Source organism: Mobula hypostoma, chromosome 15 (assembly GCF_963921235.1).
Source record: "Mobula hypostoma chromosome 15, sMobHyp1.1, whole genome shotgun sequence".
NCBI lineage: Eukaryota > Metazoa > Chordata > Chondrichthyes > Myliobatiformes > Myliobatidae > Mobula > Mobula hypostoma.
Genome location: NC_086111.1, coordinates 53,527,102 through 53,551,363, shown reverse-complemented (window position 1 = coordinate 53,551,363; position 24,262 = coordinate 53,527,102). Strand labels below are relative to the sequence as shown.

Sequence of the window (24,262 nt, the reverse complement as noted above, 5' to 3'; positions counted from 1 at the left end):
AAAGAGAGAGAGAGAAAGAGAGAGCGAGCAAGAGAGCAAGAGAGAAAGAAATGGGAATTACAGGGGATGAAGACAAGGAAGAGGAAAGAATGATTAAGCAAATTAAATAGAGAGAATTATCTACGATATAATTATAGATGATGCAAGTATTTTTTCTAAATGGATGTGGGGGGAGACTGTGAAACATGCTAACAATTTGTAATTTGTTGGCAGTGAGTGGAAGGACAAGGATGGATAAGATTTGATCAGTAAGAGACAAATCTGATTTATAAAGCAGCTAACTGTTGTTCTTAATGAAGTGGAGGCAAACATTCTGGTGGACTCTGCGGGATACAAGAGAGATTCCAAAGGTAGCTGTGGGATTATTCAAGAGGATTTCAGGGCTGGGATGCTGCAGAGATGAGCTGAGTTCAGGGAAGTGGAGAGAGACAGGAAGTGTAAATATGAAGTACTGAGGGGAGAAATTAAAGTGCCATACCAAGGTGAAATGAATAGGAGTCTGAAGAGGTGGCAACACAACAGAAGGACGATGGAGAAAAAAAGAAGCACCATTGAATGAAAGTGGGTCTATAATTACAATCAAAATGAATTGTTCTAAGATTCTGAACTCAGCCACCTTCTGCTGCAATCAAATGAACACTGGACTGCACCTCACCAGAGTCAAGGGGACAAAGAAACAGCAGTACAATGTCACAAGTATCAGATAGAACCAAAGGCAGCATAAAGCACTCAATATTGTTGAGCAAGCTTAACATTTGGATATTTACATCATATCTACACTCACTATCAGTGTTCTGACTAGATGGCCAATCTCTAGTGACCTTTTTTCATCTGGGTTCTATGATATGTGGGAATAAATATTTCACAAGAACCCTTAGAATAGTTTTCAGGATTCCATACACTTTAGTTTTGCAAAGTCTCCCTACACCTTGCTGTGTAGAGAAAGCACAGAGCAGACAATACTACACACTTCAACTCTGAGAAAAACAGCAGGAAATAAAGGGCTAAGCTGAATTTTACTGCCAAGGCAGTTCTAAATGTCATTCCCATGAGTTGTCAGATTCTTCAACCACAGCAAAACTGTGTTCACCAAGGCGTACAAAAACTTGTTTGCCTGTGAAACATTAAAAAAAGTTACTGCTAATCTTATGCATGTAACTATAATACTGTTGATCATTAAGAAACAAAGTCATACATTCTAATATAAATAGGAAATGAATTCTGAGACTGAGATTTGTTCTGTGTAGCAACACAGTCACTTCAAGTACTGAAGGTTAAAACTGAACCTCACAATAATGGAATTCTGTCTCGCCTCTGGATAATGTGCAAAGAGACAGCATCAGAGACTGTGATATCAAAACCAGGAATGCACAGAAATGACTGAGTGGATTGTTGATGCTGCTGGAACTTCACAGAATACCAGCAGCATCACTACCAATTCTGTGGATTGTGGTGAAATTGCAGAAAGCATGTAGTGTACTACCAGGTGGAGATCCTCGATAAACTTTTGATCTCTTGGAATGCAATGTCATAGAAAAACTTGAAAATGAAATTGGCTACTCATCGCCTGAACATAAAGTATAAAGCGATAGTTCCAACATCTGCAGTATTTCTCATGCAAGTGATAAGCTCGTTCTGATTTGGATACACCTAAAAGATTAATCAACCTTTTGCATTTGCAGAATGTGTTGTTTTATTTCTAACTAGCCTCAGTATATTACCACTTGGGAAATAATTTTACTTCAGGCTCTTCATAAAAGCTGCAATCAAAAAAAAAATACAATCCATTTTGGAAATAATTCCACATTTCCCCCCAAATCAATAATTTGCTATTAAGATTCAAAACCAAATAAATAAGTGCAGCAACTTTGTAAGAATAAAGTGATACTTAAATGACTTGGAGAGCAATCAAGATATAACCTATTTGAAAGATACTATGTAAAGTGGGGTGTTGCTACAACAAATGTCAACAAGTAGTCTACCCAGGCAATTGGAACCCAATTAAGTAAAACGTGCTCTAAACAGAGTAACATTAAGCACAATAAACCTTTGCACATGAAAGTTATTTTCATGTTTAATATACAGTTTAACTTTTCTTATTTATTAAACTCATCCTCTAACTACAGGTGACATCAGATTGCACGCTTTCCACTGGCCACTTTCACACTTTTAAAATATCTTTTTCTGCAACAAGCATCATTATGCTTACATAAGCTTTGCAATATCCAATTACCTGTGGCTGGTCTCTCAGCAGGTCCCTATACTGGAATCCTCAACTTTAAACAAATTACAAATCTAGTGGGCAACAACAACATTTTTGGATCAAATCCTTTTCTTTCTGGGTCAATTGTGCCTGCATCAAGAAACTGTTCTAAGTAAAAGGAGGCATTATGGGACCTTTATTTTGGCTCACTTGTATCTTTCAGATTCTTTAAAGGTTTGAGGTAAGCCAGCTTGATGTGGAGATCCTGCATGAATGATACACCTTTTCAGATCAGAAAAGAAAGTTAAAATGAACTATTGCAAAATACTATCAATGTTGTTTTTTTCAGTGGAGACTGGGGTTAAAATCTGGACCCAAATATATATGTACAGTAGCACTGAATGGTGACATTTCAGAAATGGAGTGAAAACGTACAACCATCATTACAAGTCCAGTGCAAACAACAGAGGGCAAATTTCTACACTCCAATGCCATTTTATCCTTTCAATATTTGTTTTCAGGCACCTTTAGTATGTGTTAATGTGAATTCAAGTAGTTACTACATTTCACGCATTCCATTTACCTTTCACTAAATAATTTTGACTATAACTCCCACCATACTCAAGGTTCATAGGCTGGAAAAAAAATCTAATGTTAAAAGATGCCCTTTCTAATAAAATAACAACTTGCCTGCTGTTTCAGCTGTTGCACAAGTCTGTCCTTCTCACGTTTAAGAGCAATCACTTCATCTTGTGTCTTTTTCTTTTTGGAGGCAGACAATTCTAATAAGGCAATGTTTGCATCCTTCTCACTGATCGCTGCCAGCAGTGCTTCTTGTCTGCAACAAAAATCAGTTTCGTCAATGCGTTATCATTGTTACCTATCAGTGCTAAAGATAAATCACCTGGTGAGATTTTACTTCAAGTACTTGTATGAAAAGTTCGTATCCTCATTTCTTCAAATAAATCCTTGCCAGAGCACGGTAATCTATCTTCTGATTTCAAGTTTAACATCTCCAAACCCAAGAAAATAACCATTCACACTCAATAAGAATTGGACAGTCACAACAGGTTGCTCCTTATGCACTTGTGGAGCATTTTTTCTAAAGTACAGTAGATTCCAGTGAATTGGACTATTGGCTAGTCGAGGAAGCCACTTAGAGTCATAGAGAAATACAGCAGAAAACAGGCCCTTCGGCCCATCTATTCCATGCCAAACCGTTTAAACTGTCTCCTCCCATTGATCTGCACTGGGATCATAACTCTCTATACCCTATCATCTATGTACCTATCCAAATTTCACTGAAATTGAGCTCACATGCACCAGTTGTGCTGACATCTCATTCCGCACACTCATGACCCTCTGAATGAAGACGTTTCCCTCATGCTCCCATTAAACTTTTCACCTTTCACCCTTAACCCATGACCTCTGGTTGTAGTCCCACCCAACCTCAGTGGAAAAGGCTTGCTTGTATGTATCCTATCTATACCCCTCATACTTATTTGTGACAACTCTTAAAGAACAAAAACTAATCAAGAAAATAGCCAGGATTCACTTCCTTTATTTGGAAACTTACACCTTTTGGTGCAGGACACAGTTGCCAAATAGTTCCTAATGAGCGTCAGTAGCTTGCACCTGTGTGGCCGACAGACACTGTGCTTAGAGCAAACAGTTTTTAAAATAGGGTTGGTCTCATGTGCTTGTGTTCAAAAAGCAGTGTTTTTTTGTCGCTGATAGTTGGCGAGAAATAAGCAAAAGGCAATTCAGAACTGTTTTGCTCACTGCAGTTTCAAGCATTCAGACTTGGAGATACTAGAAACAGCCCGGAGTGAAAATGAAACAATTCAACAAGTTAGGAACTACGAAGAATTTGACAGTATTGACAATCATCTTGAATGTTATAATGAAAATTAAGATTTGGAGGATGCAGTTGTCAAAAGCACTGTTTGAAGGCAGTCCATTATCTACACCAGGTGTCTGCACTGATTTTGTTCATTTATAGTCAATCAAAAGAACACAGCAGTGTACACTGGATGAATTCCTCCACTGATAGCTATTAGGAACTAATGTACAGTTTTATAGTACTGTAGTGGTATTAGTAGTGTTCTAAATTGTTCTGTATTTCACGTAAGTACATAATTTGTTTCTCAGTTAAATGGTAGTTTGTCTTTTTTATACGTTATTAACTATTTCCATGAAACTTTGGCTAATTGGGGCAGCCATTTAACTGGCCCAAAATGTACTGGTCCCGATGTGTCCCAATTAACCAGTATCCACTGCAATTGTATTAATGCATTCAACAGCAGTTTACACATAGTGCTGCGTTGTTGGCCTGTACCCACTGAAATCTTCAGATGAATGCTATGTCAGCAAAATGGAAATAACTTGCAGTGTAAGGCCTGAAGAAGCTGCTGTGTGAAACAATGAAAGTGCCACATTGATATAGTAATAGGTACTCCATTGAGACTGAAAATGAATTAAGAATTGAATTAATCTGTAAGGAGTACAGAATTACTTTTGGTTGTGTAATCTTATCCTGAAAAGTATTTTTGGACCCAAAGTGTCCCAACTAATTCTCTAGTGCTGACATCCCCTACCATGCAATAAATTCAACAATTTCAATTAATCAGTTTTTTGTATTGATTTGTATCAGAATGAGTCTATTCTTATGCAAGGCCATCAATCTTTACTGTTTTTCTCTCACTTCAGATGCTGACTGACCTGCTGAGAATTTCCTGCTTTTCATTTTATTTCCTTTTTCCAATATCTGCAATGTTTTCTCTCTTTCTCCTTCACTCTTTTCATTATTCTTCTTTCAGCATCTCAACCAACTACACTTAAAAAAACCTCTGCCACCCTAACTTGTGTCATTAAATCTTTCTTAGTCATTAAACTGTCACCTTTATCCTCTATATACTTTACAGGCACAAAAACATTTACATTAATGAATCATTTTCTATTAAATTGCAGTGTTTCCGGGTATTTCATTTGAAAATTAATATTTGCCAAATCACAATACTTAGGTAAAAAGTTAAAAGAAATTAAACATACTGCATCATTGTGTATTAATTTTTAGTACATTTTTCTCTCTTTGTTCACAGAACATAGAGACTATTTCAAGTTTAAGATAAGTAGAGTAACATCTAGAGATTTAGAAAGATTATGCTTGCAAATCAGTTGGGCCTCTTTCCAGTGGCCAGCAGATAATATGACCTTGGGGTGCTTTGTCAATTTCTTTTTGAAAACAAAATCTAAAATAAGGAATAGGTCTGCTTCACACCTATCTCACGAGGCACTAAAGCTTTGTTGGGGCCCAAAGTGATTTTTTATTAACTGCTAAAATCAAACCTAATTGACACAATGTTAAGTGCTTTCTAGTCCTTACAATCCACACATCGTATTCTAAATCTTTCCCACATATTTTGCCAGTATTCCTGGGAACTTAAATAAAAAGTGAATTTAAGACTATTAGATTGCTTTGCTTATTATACTTTACAAAAACCAATTCAAAATGACCTGAAAGATTTCAAAGGGGCTATGTAGTACTCGATTTTCTAGAGGATAGACACCAGGTTTATTTATTACAGTACGAATCGGAGATCTGACTGTACTCTACAAGTACCCTTAAAACATGAAAAGAAATATCCAGTTGCTTTGACTGTTCAAGTAAACTCCAGCTATTACCAAAAGAAATTAGAAAACATTAGCTGTGTAACAAATTTGGTGCATGCCATCTTCATCTGAAGTGCCTCTTCAGTTAAAAATACCAGCCATTGAGAACTATTCCTTTAAAAATCAAGGCCAGTTCTTATATTTTAATCCATACTGTAACTTTGAAAGTAAACAACATTACTCTTCTGGAATTCAGCACCACGTCTTTTGGTGCAATTATCTGAAGAAAACATCTGGACCTGGCTAGTATATTCAATTAACTATGTCTAGCACAGAATCCTGGCTCGGATTCTGTGCCTAATCACAACATTAATCATTTCATTCAACTGCCTCAACTTAATATTGCTCTGTCTCCCAATCCTTTCATTCTTAGTTTACTCAAAAAGAATGAACCAGAATAAACAAGCAACTTGAGAGTAGTGGAATATAAATCCAGAAAATATTGTCTGGGGTTACAGAATATGTGCTCAGTTTAAGATGGTTATAAAACAGAAAATAGTATACTCATGTAAAACACAATTCTCGAGACAGCTGGCAAATGATAGGGAAAAGGATTTTTGTTTAATAAAGAAACTTAATACCATTTGAAACATAGATAAGGCAGTGTATTATCAAAGGGCAAAAATCCACAAAATGAAGCTGCTGAATACTGATAAAAACAAATACAGTGCATTATTTTATCAAGCTCTAGTCTAAACAGCTGTCAAAAGATAGTTCTTAAACAAATATGGGGGAAAAGTGAAGATGGTGTATAGAGCACCAACAGCATTTAACACATGTCAAAACTGCAATGCTAGCAGCTGTCAAAAATAATAAAAAGGGAAGGTATAAGGCAACCAAAGGAATATAGTTGCCACCCACTATGGCAAGGAATCACAAAGTATTGTAGAAAGCTGATATAATTAGGAATAGTAAGAAATAATGAAAAAAGATTTGACAATGACACAAAATACTGCACTGCCATCAATAGTTACAACAAAATTATGGCCTTTTTTTCTCTGCTCTTCTGAACACATTACCAGCTTCCAGTTTCTGATTAACAATTACCTATCAGTACTTCATCCACTGTGCCCGTGGAGTTTTGTCATGAACGTCAGCAAGCTTTTCAGCTGCTTGGTTAGGAAAGTGTGAGGGGAGGTCATAGCCATGTCCACTTCTACTTGCTTGTTTTTTCTTTCCTCACCACAAAGGTAGTGGTCAATTATCGTGTTTCCAAAAAGGTCACAACTGGTTGCTGCTAATTTAATATTGATCAGAGAATGAACTTGGGGCCTTTTCCAGTTTTCCTATTCAGGTATGCACCATGAAGCTGATAACGTCACCACAGCAGTCACCACCAATATTTAGTCTGGAACCCTGTTTAGTAAAATTCTTTCTTCTGGTAAATGCGCTGTAATAAAATTAAACAAGATAGAACAAATATCTCACATTGAAACACAATATAATTCAGAAAAGCTTACTTATATCTTATATTAAGGCTTTGATGTACTCAAAAGGAATGACCACGTTTAAATGCTTAGGGTCTGTACCACATTCTTGGGTTTAAAAGTGGTTTGAAAAGAATGACAACTCCTAATAAGAGCAATCTGGTGTTTGAGGGAAAAACAGTCCAGGCACACCAATAAGACACTGTTATATCCTGAAAAAATAGTTCTTCAACTACATCACCGAAACTGGTTTGTGTTAAAACATATTGGACTGCTATTTATTAAAATCATATGTAAGACATGTGAAAGGGAAACAACAGACATCTATTTGACATACAATGGTAATGAAACAGTGAAAGTACAAAATTAATGATATGAAGGCATGCATTTAAATCCACTGAATTCCATCTACTGTTATAGAAACAAAATAACGGTAGAGTGCTCTTCTACATGTAACACGAGTCTTGCTAAGTATTAAATTCAACGATAATTATCAGACCATGCACCATAGTTTTTTTTTCCAAAAACAACAGTTTGGAGGAAAATTCTCTGAAAATCACTGAAGTTATTGTGGAACCTTTGCACCACACATGAGCTTGGTTCAACTTCCTCCCAAGTATCAGTGACCTCTTCTAGGAGATCAGACTGGAAATGAGTTAAGCTACTGTTTGAAATGTAACATCAAAAAAATATGGGCTGAGCAGACTGGGGGAGAAAACATGGATGGCATGACTAACAAAGAACCAGAGAGAACACAGCCAGGGCCTCTTCTGCATTATGAACACAGATGCAAACCCAGGGAAGGTCATGCTTAAAAAGAATATTCTTTTTAAGTTGCACCACAATGATGCTACTTTACCAGCTGTGATGATTTTGTCAGACTGTGGAATTAACATGAAACAGAAATATACATCATCAAACTGTGTTTATTTCTCAGCCTATAACTGCACTAATTTATAAACTATTTTGAACAGAATAATTACAAGAATGATTTGAAGGATTAGTGGGCCGAGTTTCTGAAAATGACAAACATGAGATAACAGGCTATGGGCAGCTGCTCGTACAGCACTTCAAAAGTTGAATGAAAAATGGCTGAAAGGCCATTTTATAAGTATATCTACATAAAGTACCAATCACAGTGCAAACTCCATAGTTACAGTACCATTGTCATTGTCATTAATTATAGAAGAATTAGAGAAGTGGGAGTAAGATGAGGATCTGTTACCCACAGAGCACTATTTCCCCATAAAAGACAGGAATAATAATTCAACTATACAATGTTCAGAATATTCACAAGTTAAATTTTCATTAATATTTCAAATACTGACCATCCCCAAAATGCTGGTTATAAACAATTAGAAGTTGTTTGGCAGCATAATGAATTTAACAATTTTATTTTCTATTTGCTGCTGAGATGCAACTTATTCTTCAACTGCTTCAAACTATTTAAGCAACTCTCACAAATCTCTATCAAAGATCTTAAATTACTCATTATTTAACAATCTTCTTGCTGAGACAACCTATTTGCAGATACTCCAACAACTATCTAAAATGTCCACAGGGACCTCCTGCAGAAATAAATCTCTCAATAATTTAATTAAGAAACATTTACTTAGCCTTTTATGGGAAGTAATTTGAGTCATTTTACAAAAGTTGTATCAAAGTATTCATTATCTCAAGACTCAACATCTCCTTAATGGTCTGTGAAAATTTCAACTCATCCAAAACTCGACTCTGACCAGCACTTCTTAACCAGATCTCACTGACATTCACTGGCTACCATCACCAAAAGCACTAAATTAAGGTGTTTTATCTGTACTTGTAAATCTCTCTGTGGTTTGGCTCATTCAGTTCTTCATATTGATTGTCTGTACCATTATTGTTACTTTATATATAAAATTACTATCATCTGAAAATCACAGTACAGGAACTAACTCTCTTCCTTATGAGATATAAGACCATAAGATACAGAAGCAGAATTAAGCCATTTCATCATGGCTGATCCAACTTTCCTCTCAGCCCCAATCTCCTGCCTTCACCCCATATCCCGTCATGCCCTGACCAATCAAGAATCTATCAACCTCTCCCTTAAATATACATAAAGACTTGGCTTCCACAGCTGCTTGTGGCAAAGAATTCCGCAGATTCACCACTCTTTGGTTAAAGAAATTCCCCCTCATCTCCATTCTAAAAGGACGTCCCTCCATTCTGAGGCTGCGTCCTCTGGTCTTAGACTCTCCCACCATAGAAAACTTCCTCTCTATATCCACTTTATCAAGGCCCTTCACCATTCGATAAGTTTCAATGAGGTCATTCCTCATTCTTCTGTATTCCAGTGAATCCAGGCCCAGATCCATCAGATGTTCTTCATATGACAAGCCACTCTATCCTGGAGTCAATTTTTGTCAACATTGTCAGGCAAGATTTTCTCTTGAGGAAACCATGCTGACTATGGTCTATTTTATCATGTGCCTCCAAGTACCTGGAGACCTCATCCTTAATAATCAACTCCAACATCTTCCCAACCTCTGAAGTCAGACTAACTGGCCTATAGTCTCCTTTCTTCTGCCTCTTTCCCTTCTTGAAGATTGGAGTGACATTTGCAATTTTCCAGTTCTCTGGAACCATTCCAGAATCTAGTGATTCTTGAAAGATCATTGCCAATGCTTCCACGATCTTTTCAGCCATCTCCTTCAGAACTCTGAGGTGTACACCACCTGCTCCAGCTGACTTATCTATCTTAGACCATTCAGTTTCCCAAGAAACTTCTCTTTAGTTATGGTAACTTCCCACACTTCATACTCCCTACACCTGGAACTCCCACCATACCACTAGTGTCTTCCACAGTGAAGACTGATGCAAAATACTTATTCAGTTTGTCTGCCATTTCCTTGTCCCCCATTACTACCTCTCCATCATTGTTTTTCAATGGTCTGTTATTCACTCTCACCTCTCTTTTACACTTCATGTATCTGAAGAAACTTTTGGTATCCTCTTTAATATTATTGGCTAGCTTACTTTCATAATTCACTTTTACCTTCTTAAGGACTTTTTTTAAGTTGCCTTCTGTTGGTTTTTAAAAGTTCCCCAATCTACTAACTTCCCACTAATTTTTGCTCTATTATATGCCCTCTCTTTGGCTTTGACTTTTCTTGTTAGCCACAGTTACATCACCTTTCCTTTAGAATACTTCTTCCTCTTGGGGATGTATGTATTCTGTGCCATTGCTGCTCTGCCGTCTTCCCTGTCAGTGTTCTTTTCCAATCAATTCTGACCAACTCCTCTCTCATACTGCTGTACTTTCCTTTACTCCACAGTAATACTGATACATCTGACTTTACTTTCTGCTTCTCTGTTTTCAGGGTGAATTCAATCATATTATGATCACTTTCCTCTAAGGGTTCTTTTACCTTAAGCTCTCTAATCAATTCTGGTTCACTGCAGAACACCCAATCCAGAACAGCTGATCCTCTAGCGAGCTCAACCACGAACTGCTCTAAAAACCCATCTCTTAGGCACTCTAGAAATTCCCCTTCCTGTAATCCAGCAGCAACCTGATTTTCCCAATCTACCTTGTATATTGAAGTCCCCATCACTATTATAATATTGCCCTTTTGGCATGCATATTCCATCTCCTGTTGTAATTAGTAGGCCACATTGTACTACTGTTTGGGGGGCCTGTATACAACTCCCATCAGGGTCTTTTTACCCTTGCAGTTCCTTAGCTCTATCTACAATGATTCAACACCTTCTGACCCTATGTCACCTCTTTGTAATAATTTGATTTCATTTTTTACCGCCCCCTCTGCCTTCCTGCCTGCCCTTTCGATACAATATACATCCTTTTGATATATTTAAAGATTACGATAATTTGGAGATTGTTAAAATCTAAATGTAAAGTATTAATATTTATGATACCTTAGTTATTATGTATGAATTTATGACAATACAAGTAAAGATGTCCAAATGCTCAAAACCTAGATGAGCAGAGATGCCTCCTCATAATATACAGGGGCTTATATGGTACTGTAAAAGTGAATGTTTATGATGCAGCATTGCCTGAGCAAAGTTGTTGAGAGTGAAGGGAAATTTCCAAGAAACCTAAGGCTGAAGTATACATTATCAAACTACCCATAAGAGCCATTGTGACAGCACACAATAAAATGCTGCACCCCTGCTTCATATGGCTCTTGCTCCATTACTGGACAATCAGTGATAGTGATAATCTCAAAAATGTAGTTGTGAAGATATTACGCAACTGCTGGAACATTATAATAAAGACTACTATTATATTTTCATTTAATAGCGGCATCAAAAAGTATTGAACATAACTGGAGATTAAAAGAAAAATATCGATGTTGAATAGTAAATATAATATCTATATGGAATAATATTATACAATGTCGGCCAGCCGACTGTAGCTTTAAAAACATTCATCATATGCACGCATGCAGAGCTCGTTGACTTTATTAACTTTGCCTCCAACTTTCACCCTGCCCTCAAGGTTACCTGGTCCATTTCCGACACCTACCTCCCCTTTCTAGATCTTTCTGTCTCTGTCTCTGGAGACAGCTTATCCACTGATGTCTACTATAAGCCTACTGACTCTCACAGCTATCTGGACTATTCCTCTTCTCACCCTGTCTCTTGCAAAAACGCCATCCCCTTCTCGCAATTCCTCCGTCTCCGCCGCATCTGCTCTCAGGATGAGGCTTTTCATTCTAGGACGAGGGAGATGTCTTCCTTTTTTAAAGAAAGGGGTTTCTCTTCCTCCACTATCAACTCTGCTCTTAAACGCATCTCCCCCATTTCACGTACATCTGCTCTCACTCCATCCTCCCGCCACCCCACTAGGAATAGGGTTCCCCTGGTCCTCACCTACCACCCCACCAGCCTCCGGGTCCAACATATTATTCTCCGTAACTTCCGCCACTTCCAACGGGATCCCACCACTAGGCACATCTTTCCCTCCCCCCGTCTCTCTGCATTCCGCAGGGTTCGCTCCCTGCGCGACTCCCTTGTCCATTCGTCCCCCCCATCCCTCACTACTGATCTCCCTCCTGGCACTTATCCGTGTAAGCGGAACAAGTGCTACACATGCCCTTACACTTCCTCCCTTACCACCATTCAGGGCCCCAGACAGTCCTTCCAGGTGAGGCGACACCTCACCTGTAAGTCGGCTGGGGTGGTGTGCTGCGTCCAGTGCTCCCGATGTGGCCTTTTGTGTGTTGGCGAGACCCGACGCAGACTGGGAGACCGCTTTGCTGAGCACCTATGCTCTGTCCGCCAGAGAAAGCAGGATCTCCCAGTGGCCACACATTTTAATTCCACATCCCATTCCCATTCTGACATGTCTATCCACGGCCTCCTCTACTGTAAAGATGAAGCCACACTCAGGTTGGAGGAACACCTTATATCCCGTCTGGGTAGCCTCCAACCTGATGGCATGAACATCGACTTCTCTAACTTCCGCTAATGCCCCACCTTCCCCTCGTACCCCATCTGTTACTTATTTTTATACACATGTTCTCTCTCTCACTCTCCTTTTTCTCCCTCTGTCGCTCTGAATATACCCCTTGCCCATCCTCTGGGTCCCCCCCCCCCCACCCTTGTCTTTCTTCCCGGACCTCCTGTCCCATGATCCTCTCGTATCCCTTTTGCCTATCACCTGTCCAGCTCTTGGCTCCATCCCTCCCCCTCCTGTCTTCTCCTATCATTTTGGATCTCCCCCTCCCCCTCCAACTTTCAAATCCCTTACTCACTCTTCCTTCAGTTAGTCCTGACGAAGGGTCTCGGCCTGAAACGCCAACTGTACCTCTTCCTAGAGATGCTGCCTGGCCTGCTGCGTTCACCAGCAACTTTTATGTGTGTTGCTTCATCATATTAAATATTGTTTTCATACTCTTCTTTTCCCTCATCAGCCTTGGCCTTACTGCTTGCTGTCTTTTGTGTCTAATTTTCTTCCTTTGCCTTTAAGTATGTTTCCCTCAGTCTTTCAAGAATTCTCATTTCATTACAATTCTTCTATGGGACTCAGATCCTTTCACTTTTGAAGCATCAAGGGAGTGTTTATTTTATTTTAATTATAGATACAGCATGGAACAGGCCTTTCCGGCCCAACGATCTGCAATTTAATCCTGGCCAAATCATTAGGATAATTTACAAAAAACAATTAACCTACTAACCAGTACATCTTTGGACTGTGGGGGGAAGCCAGAGCATTCTTAGGAAATCCATGCATTCTTGGTGAGGACAGCCTCACTTCCAACCCTCTGACTCTCAATACAGGGGCCCCTCAGGGCTGTGTACTGAGTCCCCTCCTATACACCCTGTATACCCTTGACTGTATCGCCACCCACAGCTCCAATCTGCTAATTAAATTTGCCGACAACACTACATTGATTGGCCTTATCTCAAACAATATCGAGGTGGCCTACAGGGAAGAAGTCATCTCGCTGACACAGTGGTGCCAAGAAAACAACCTCTCCCCCAATGTCGCAAAAACAAAGGAGCTGATTGTGGATTACAGGAGGAATGGAGACAGGCCAACCCCTATTGACATCAATGGATCTGGGGTTGAGAGGGTAAACAGCTTCAAGTTCCTTGGCATCCACATCACCGAGGACTGTGGTCTGTGCACACCAGCTGTGTGGTGAAAAAGGCACAACAGACAGTTGTGGAACTGTCTGTTCTTTCACATCAGACAGTTGAGGAAGTTTGGTATGGGCCCCCAAATCCTAAGAACTTTCTACAAGGCACAATTGAGAGCACCCTGACTGACTCCCATCACTACCTGGTATGGGAACTGTACCTCCCTTAATCGCAGGACTTTGCAGAGAGTGGTGCGGACAGCCCAGCGCATCTGTAGTTGTGAACTTCCCATGATTCAGGACATTTACAAGGACAGGTGTGTAAAAAGGGTCCGTAGGATCACTGGGGACCCGAGTCACCCCAACCACAAACTGTTCCAGCTGCTACCATCCGGGAAGCGGTACCGCAGCATGAAAGCCAGGACCAACAGGCTCTGGGACAGCTTCTTTCACCAGGCCATCAGACTGATGAACTCACACTGATTTGAGTGTATTCTATGTCACATTGATCATACTATTTATTATAAATTATTATGATTGGACATTGCACATTTATATGGAGACATAATATAAAGAGTTTTACTCCTCACTTATGTGAAGGATGTAAGAAATAAAGTCAATTCAATATGAACGTATTAGAGATACAGAAAAATAATAGAAATAGGCAAAGGGAGAGATGAAGAAAGTTAAGTAATAGGATTTAAGAAAAAGATTTGGTGAAGGGTATTTATGAGAGGGTCTAAGAAAAGGGAAAAGTTAAAAGGAAACTGCTGGATCATGGGGGAATCCAAGAAGTGTGAACAAACCCAAAGAGAATAAGAAGAGTTAATGCAGACTATCAATTCAACAGATAAGGTAATAAGAACAGGAAGCAAAAGGAAGTTAAAGAATATTGTTGAAGTTTTCAGATTATGAACTTTCATACTTAGCACAAGAATTTACTAGATTATACAACTCATAAATCTGGCAAGTGAGTCAGTCACCAAAGTATGAATAGCCTATTTTACCCTACTGAGGCACAAATTAAAAAGATAAAGCTTCAAATATTAAAAATACATAATTACTAAAAGTTATGTGCTGTGAACTCATGCCAACTGTAAATTGAAACAATATGGGAGTAAATTTCTCTCTTCTCTGCCCAGAGAAAATAAAACTATCCATCCTATAAAAGCCCCAGCTGGACCTCTTCCTCTTTAACCTGCTTCCTCATCAGGCAGTAAATGGGCCAACTAAACAACAGTGAAATGCTTCTCATGAATGAAGATGTAAGTGAGCTGAACCTGTTGTTTTATCTCTGATCACAGAGGGTTATTCCCTAGCTTTCTTGCCAGCAGGTGAAGTCAGTAAGAGCAGGACAGGGATTAGTGGTGGTCATTTACAGTGTAACATTCCTTCCAAGTTCAGAGCAGAAGTGCTCAGCCTGTTCAAATGACCTGAAGGAAGAATCCTCAGCTGGAGTAGGACAAGTAGTACCAAGTTCCTTGAACACACTGCAGTCCCACCCCAACTTCCTTACAGTGAAGCCCATCCAAAAATTACTTCATAAAACCTCCCTCATTCTCAAGGAGTTTGCTTTGGAGCTGGCAAGCAGTTTTCTGCCATTCTATGTCAAAGATGGCTTTCTATCCATTTTTGACAAGTAACAAAGTGCAATTTTCTAGTCACCAGACACTCACGCTGTCAAGATCAGCCAAGGGTACCACTTGTCCTGCTCCAGCTGAGAATTCTCCCTTCAGATCACTTGAAGTGGCAGATGGGAATGAAGTCAAGCCCAACAAAATTGTTAAAGTACATACAGACTGTAAGAATTTTACTACTTGTGTTCTGGCTTTTAGCATTGCAAAATGCTTTTGCAGATGTTAGAGACTATGTTAAATTTCAGAAACAAGACCTGGTTAACGTACTGAATAGCAGCTACCTTATGAATAGCTGGACCTGAACGTCTCACATAGCTTGTAATGGCCATAAGATAAAGGACTGCAGAGATCAATTTGCAATGCCTTCGATTCAATTATAGGCAAAGTGCTGGTATAAAACACGCCAACATCCCAGTTGTTGTCTGAAGAGAAGAGCTCTGAATGCACATGCTGAAAAGTATTGGAGGAGCTCCATCTGCCTGTGATATAATTTAACATGTTTAGGGAAAGGGATAGGAACATCTATTGTCATGAATGCTAAAATTGGAACATAAATAAAGTTTAAAAGGAGCTCGGCAAATCGAACAAGCCATCTGTGTACCTGCTTAAGTAATGCAAAACAAGAATAATCCTCGGCTGAATGGTTTGAGGCAGTTTGATGGAGGCGTGATCCATCCCCATTTTCCATTATTCTTAAACACAATAATCCATTAAAGTTTTCATGCAATTTGGAAACTTGCATGAAAAGGAAATGAGTATGTTGGTTCGATAGGGTAACTCCCTCTTCAGTCATTGAGTACAGCACCTGAAATCTGGGGAACTGTTCTGCCTTATAAAAATTAAATCAAACCAAGTTAAAAATCAGCACTGATCAACTTAATCACAGACGTAAGCATAAATAAATGAACCACATATTGGACACTGCAGCTGCCCATCTGACAGAGGAATGTAGTAATGGCCTTGCTCATTTTGTAAGTAATGGAGTTTCCAACATTTATTCTTTTTAAAAAATTTGTTATTTGCCTAATTAGAAATAACAGTTATTGAGAACAATGTAATAAGTTATTTAGAAAGCTGTCTCCACTAAAAACAGTAACTTACAGAAATTACAAGATTATTCATTCCTAAAAGACTTTTACAGTGAAACTGTGACAGACCCCTACAAACTCATCAGTTTGTAGGCTGCTAAACTGGAAGTGACAGTGATAGAAACCTAGTGCACCCTGGCTGAATCCTGTGAGATGTTTAGCTCGTTTACAGACTATTTTATGCTTGGATCAGGATTTCTGGAAACCACAGATAAAACAGCCAACTCTCAGAACTTTATTCTAGATGCCATTCATCATCTATTATGTAACTTAATTAAAATAAAGGCAATAAATAAAGCTTAAAATAACATTACACACAAAAGTGATTTTGAATGATTAAAATATTGTTCTTTCCAAATGAAACCTGACAGTAGATCTACCAATCCTCAAAAATGGCAATACATTAATTTAAAAGTACTTAGTGCAATAAGTTGCAACTTAGTACATTGTACTTCAATCTAATCAGCTCTCAGTTATGTTAACTGATGACATCTACCAACATATTTTGAGTCATATGTTTGCTGCACATTTACTGGCAATTCATAGAATTCATTGCTACAAATGGCATTTTATGAAATTATGGTAATTTGTCATTTGACTGTGGAATGTAATTTGCCACAGTTACAGAGACAACAGCGCACAAGATTCAGAATTAAGGATTTCTATAGATTACTCGTCATCCTAATGATACTTATGCCCCTTGTCTATTCTTCCTCCATGCCCCACACAGCACTGTACAAAAGTCTAAGGCACATATATATAGCTAGGGTGCCTAAGATTTTTGCACAGTACTGTATTTGCAACATGGAGCAAGTTTTTAAATCTAGCGGGAGCAAGAATGTTGGGAATAGTGACGGTGAAGTGCCGCAGAAGGGATGTGGGACAAGTGGCAGAAAAGGAGTGCCCTCGGGCGGGGGGGGGCGCGGTGGCACGGGTGCAGACAAACCCAGCTGAGAGAGACTCCAGGCAAGGTAATTTGATTCCAAACAATTGGTTTATTGATTATTGCACAGTGACTCTCTGGTGCTTTCTGCTCCCTCCCATCTCCCTTCCCCATTTCCCAACCATGATTCCTTTCCCGCTGCCCTCACCCCAACCTTCAGTCCACAATAGAGACCCACTTCAGAATCAGGTTCATCATCATTCAAATATGACATGAATTTTTTTTATTTTTGTGCCAGCTGTACAGTGCAATACATAAAATTGCAACAGTACTGTGCAAAAGTCTTAGACTCCCTAGCTATATATACTGTGTATACTTGATTTTTGCACAGTTCTGTATATGTAACACCTCTTAACCATGTAACCATATAACAATTACAGCACGGAAACAGGCCATCTCGGCCCTTCTAGTCTGTGCTGAACGCTTACTCTCACCTAGTCCCACCGACCTGCACTCAGCCCATAATCCTCCATTCCTTTCCTGTCCATATAGCTATCCAATTTAACTTTAAATTACAACATCAAACCTGCCTCAACCACTTCTGCTGGAAGCTCGTTCCACATAGTTACCACTCTCTGAGTAAAGAAGTTTCCCCTCATGTTACCCCTAAACTTTTGCCCTTTAACTCTCAACTCATGTCCTCTTGTATGAATCTCCCCCACTCTCAATGGAAAAAGCCTATCCATGTCAACTCTATCTATCCCCCTCATAATTCTAAATACCTCGATTAAGTACCCCCTCAACCTTCTACTCTCCAAAGAATAAAGACCCCACTTGTTCAACCTTTTTCTGTAACTCAGGTGATGAAACCCAGGTAACATTCTAGTAAATCTTCTCTGTACTCTCTCTATTTTGTTGACATCTTTCCTATAATTCGGTGACCAGAACTGTACACAATACTCCCAAATTTGGCCTCACCAATGCCTTGTACAATTTCAACATTATATCCCAACTCCTATACTCAATGCTCTGATTTATAAAGGCCAGCATACCAAAAGCTTTCTTCACCACCCTATCCACATGAGATTCCACCTTCAGGGAACTATGCACCATTATTCCTAGATCCCTCTGTTCTACTGCATTCTTCAATGCCCTACCATTTACCATATACGTCCTATTTTGATTAGTCCTACCAAAATGTAGCACCTCACATTTATCAGCATTAAACTCCATCTGCCAGCTTTCAGCTCACTCTTCTAACTGGCCTAAACCTCTCTGCAAGCTTTGAAAATCTACTTCGTTATCCACAACTCCACCTATCTTAGTATCATCTGCATACTTACTCATCCAATTTACCACCCCATCATCCAGATCATTAATGTATATGACAAACAACACTGGACCCAACACAGATCCCTGAGGCACACCACTAGTCACCAGCTTCCAGCTACTGCTGAATCCATTTTATTACTTCAATATTAATACCTAATGATTTGAACCTTCCTAACTAACCTTCCATGTGGAACCCTGTCAAAGGCCTTACTGAAGTCCATATAGACAACATCCACTGCTTTACTCTTGTCAATTTTCCTAGTAACCTCTTCAAAAAATTGAATAAGACTTGTCAAACATGACCTTCCACGCACAAATCCACAGTGACTGTTCCTAATCAGACCCTGTCTATCCAGATAATTATATATACCATCTCTAAGAATACTTTCCATCAATTTACCCACCACTGACGTCAAACTCACAGGTCGATAATTGCTAGGTTTACTCTTAGAACCCTTTTTAAACAATGGAATAACATGAACAATACGCCAATCCTCCAGCAGCATCCTCGTTTCTAATGACGTTTGAAATATTTCTGTCAGAGCCCCTGCTATTTCCACACTAACTTCCCTCAAGGTCCTAGGGAATATCCTGTCAGGACCCGGAGACTTATCCACTTTTATATTCTTTAAAAGCGTCAGTACTTCCTCTTCTTTAATCATCATAGTTTCCATAACTTCCCTACCTGTTTCCCTTATCTTACACAATTCAATACTGTATCCTTCTCCTCAGTGAATACCAAAGAAAAGAAATTGTTCAGAATCTCCCCCATCTCTTTTGGCTCCACACATAGCTGTCCACTCTGATTCTCTAAGGGACCAATTTTATCCTTCACTATCCTTTTGCTATTAATATAACTGTAGAAAACCTTTGGATTTATTTCCACCTTACTTACCAAAGCTACCTCATATCTTCCTTTAGCTTGTCTAATTTATTGCTTAAGATTATTTTTACATTCTTTATATTCCTTGAGCACCTCATTTACTCCATGCTGCCTATATACATTGTAGATATCTCTCTTTTTCTGAACCAAGTTTCCAATATCCCTTGAAAACCATGGCTCTCTCAAACTTTTAATCTTTCCTTTCAACCTAACAGGAACATAAAGCTTCTGTACCCTCAAAATTTCACTTTTAAATAACCTCCATTTCTCCATTACATCCTTCCCATAAAACAAATTGTCCCAATCCACTCCTTCTAAACCCTTTCACATCTCCTTAAAGTTAGCCTTTCTCCAATCAAAAATCTCAACCCTGGGTCCAGACCTATCCTTCTCCATAATTAAATTGAAACTAATGGCATTGTGATCACTGAACCTGAAGTGCTCCCCAACACAAACCTCCGTCACCTGACCTATCTCATTCCCTAACAGGAGATCCAACACTGCCCGTTCTTTAGTTGGTACCTTTATGTATTGCTGCAAAAAACTATCCTGCACACATTTTACAAACTCCAAATCATCCAGCCCTTTTACAGAATGGCCTTCCCAGTCTACGTGTGGAAAATTAAAATCTCCCACAATCACAACCTTGTGCTTACTACAAATATCTGCTATCTTCTTACAAATTTGCTCCTCCAATTCTTGCTCCCCATTTGGTGGTCTATAATACACCCCTATAAGTGTTACTACACCTTTCCCATTCCTCAATTCCACCCAATTAGCCTCCCTAGGTGAGCCCTCTAATCTATCCTGCCAGAGTACTGCTGTAATATTTTCTCTGACAAGCAATGCAACACCTCCCCCTCTTGTCCCTCTGATTCTATCACACCTGAAGCAATGAAATCCAAGAATATCTTGCACATTTGGATACTTTAAAACGTTCCACTTTCCTTGACCCAAGTATCACATTTTCTCCCTAGATATCCAATCTCTCTACAATACCATGGCCTGAAGATCCTTTATTTCCTCCTGTAAAAAAAAATCCAATCTCTATGGCTTTCTAAGGCTCTTGGTTGCCAGCCATTTTAATTCCCCTCCCCAGTTCCACACCTGTCCTGGCCTCCGTGACCTCAGTTGTAAGAAAAAATGCAATCTAGAAGAACAACACCTCAGGTTCCACCCAGGCGATCTACAGACAACACAATGGCATTAACACACAATTCTCCAATTTCAGTTAACGTGCTCGCCTTCTGTTTCTTTTCTTCCAATCTATCCAGTGTCCCTACACTCAACTCCCTCCTGACCTATCAACATGTTTCATTTTCCCCTTGTTCCCCTCCTCCACCCACACATCTGTCCATCACCATTTTCACTGGGTTACTCTGCCTCAATGTTCCCATATGCCTACTCCACCTCCCTACATCATTCCATGCTCCACCATCCTTTACCATTAGATCCTATCATCTGCAGTCCTGTTGCCTCCACCTCTCAGCCTCTGTCACTATTTCCTCTCTCCCCTCTGCCATCTGCCTATTATCCCTCCTCACCTGGTTCCACCCCTTCCCCTTATCTCTTTCTACTGGCTTACTCCCCTCTTTCAATCCAGATGAAGGGTCTCAACCCTTAATGTCGACTGCTGTTTCCCTCCATGGGAGAAGCTTAGTTATGCTTAGTTCCTCGGGCAATATTTTTTCCAATCAACCTCCTTCCACCACTAACTTCCTTCATCTGTATAAATTTGTTCTCGATTGAACAATTTCTGCTTTGACTCTGTTCACCTGCTCCAGATCAAATGATTTAGCAGTTGGAGCCCACATGGGTATCTTTGTGGTGTATGTGAAATGGTCTGTATCTCAAACCCTATGCAGGTACCCTCTCTCATCTTTATTTCAGATAGCCTTATTCTTCAATTTAGGATCTGATCATCTCTGATTACCTGTTTTCATGAAATATTATTACAAATAATGTTAACTTACTTTCTCTCTCCAGAAATACATCTAGAACTGCTGAAGTTTTCCAGCTATTTTTCTGTATTGCCAGAACAAGATGTATAAATTGAAGAAATAATGATACAAAAGGTCACGCTATTGGTCCATTGCTTTGCAGTTCAGGATCATTAGAAATTTTCTTTGTCTTTGATTAGCATTTTATTGTACTCTCCCAATAGCCAAAAGATAGAACTGTACAAGAAGACAAATAATTCAAGCTTTTGTTATTTATCAGACAATGGAGGAAGTGTTATTGATTATTTGAAAACTTGTAATCCAAAGACACTCTTAGGGCTTTCAATTGGTATCCTGTGGTCATGAGAACACTTTCCAGCTAGCAGTCTATAAGAGACTCCGATGCATGCAAAGACAGGCCAAACAACATGGCTCTAATCAGACTGCAGGCTTTCTTTTTAGTGAATTCCGTTAATATCTACATCATGAAGTAAAATTTAAAGTTCATAATTTAGTGCAAAAACCTTGAGAAATACAGCAAAAGATAGGAATAAAAAAGAAAAAAAGATTAAAATTTTAAAAACTCCAACAATAATCTTATTCTAAAAGAAATTAAATCTTTTTAAAAAATAAATTTTCCACTGCCCTGCTTAAAACTTATCATCATGACATTTTAAGCATCACATACCTGAATACATCATCCCTAATTTTTGTTTACATGCTTAGTAATTAATGGACAAAGTACAGATTTTTCATGAGCTTCATATCTTGATGCCAAAGTTATCATGTGGTGAACCAGAGGGACAAGAAAATTGGACAGAAACTTCCTAATTTCTGAGCTTGACTGTGCATGTGTGGATTTGGATATTCAACTTATTCCCTTGGTACAGACCATCTTACTAGTATTCCTGAAGCAAAATTCAAGCCAGGGTTTTAAATCAACAAAGTGATATGTTCCACAACCTTCTTTCAGTATTGGTTTTCTTGCCAAATAGAAATACAATGAATCAAGTAGTAAAGCAGACGGCTTGTAAGAACATCTGTGGATCCTGTACTTGTACCTGTTGATTTTTAAATAAACTGTATACATTATAAATACTACTTTTGCTCGCTAAACTGATTATAAACTTCTTGGAAGTAGAAACAGAACTGCTCCAGAACACATACACAAGAAAAGCAATGAGTGATTAACCCATATCATTTTTGACATAAATTCAGGTCATAAGTAAAACCTGCACTCTGACCACACTTAAAGTTCAGCCAATCCCAGCTCTATTGTTTATGGTAATGGAGGGACAGAGAGAGAGAAAAAAGAGAGAAAAAAGAGAGAGAAAGAAAGAGGGGGGGAATAAATAAGGGATGGAGTACGAAGGGGAGGTGGGGCATTAACGGAAGTTAGAGAAGTCAATGTTCATGCCATCAAGTTGGAGGCTACCCAGACAGAATATAAGGTGTTGCTCCTCCAACCTCAGTGTGGCTTCATCTTGACAGCAGAGGAGGCCGTGGATGGACATATCTGAATGGGAATGGGACGTGGAATTAAAATGTGTGGCCACTGGGAGATCCTGCTTTCTCTGGCAGACAGAGCATAGGTGTTCAGCGAAACAGTCTCCCAGTCTGCGTCGGGTCTCATCGAAGGCCGCATCGGGAGCACTGGACGCAGTATACCAACCCAGCTGACTCACAGGTGGTATCACCTCACCTGGACTGTCTGGGGCCCTGAATGGTGGTGAGGGAGGAAGTGTAAGGGCATGTGTAGCACTTGTTCCACTTACAAGGATAAGTGCCGGGAGGGAGATCAGTGAGAAGGGTTGGGGGGGGGGGCGCGCAAATAGACAAGGAAGTTGTGTAGGGAGGGAAAGATGTGCTTGGTGATGGGATCCCATTGGAGGTGGCGGAAGTTACGGATAAGATGAAGCCAAACTCAGGTTGGAGGAACAACACCTTATGTTCCGTCTGGGTGGCCTCCAACCTGATGGCATGAACATTGACTTCTGTAACTTCTGTTAATGCCCCTCCTCCCCTCCTAACCCCATCCCTTATTTATTTATTTATTTATTTATTTATTACTTTTTATTTTTCCCTCTTTCTTTCTCTCTTTTTTCTCCCTCTGTCCCTCTCACTATATCTTCCTCTGGTGCTCCCCTCCCCCTTTTACTCTCCCTAAGCCTCCCATCCCATGATCCTCTCCCTTCTCCAGCCTCATATGCCTTTTACCAATCAGATTTCCAGCTCTTAGCTCCATCACTCCCCGTCTTGTCTTCTCCTATCATTTTGGATCTCACACACCCCCTCCCACTTTCAAATCTCTTACTATCTCTTCTTTCAGTTAGTCCTGGCAAACGGTCTCAGTCCGAAACGTCGGCTATACCTCCTCCTAGAGATGCTGCCTGGCCTGCTGCGTTCCACCAGCATTTTGTGTCTGTTGCTTGAATTTCCAGTATCTGCAGATTTCCTCGTGTTTGCGTTTTTTGGTAACACCCCGGGAAGACCTACAGAACAGGGAGGAGAGTGCGCACTCTCTTCTTCTGGAAGATTTGGCTATAAGGAGATGCCACCTGCCTCCAGGGACCAAGGAATGCACCCAGGCTCATCAGGAAGTAGAAG

At 39.5% G+C, this 24,262-nt stretch overlaps 1 protein-coding gene across 3 annotated transcripts in view; it reads right to left on the bottom strand.

Moving 5' to 3' along the window:
* LOC134356860 (ERC protein 2) overlaps window positions 1–24,262 on the bottom strand; it is an 878,083-nt gene that overhangs the window by 206,992 nt on the left and 646,829 nt on the right. For all 3 annotated transcript variants that reach the window (XM_063068069.1, XM_063068071.1, XM_063068070.1), the window contains one exon: window positions 2,894–3,041. In XM_063068069.1, coding sequence (XP_062924139.1) covers window positions 2,894–3,041 — 148 coding nt within the window. The remainder of the gene's footprint in view (window positions 1–2,893; window positions 3,042–24,262) is intronic.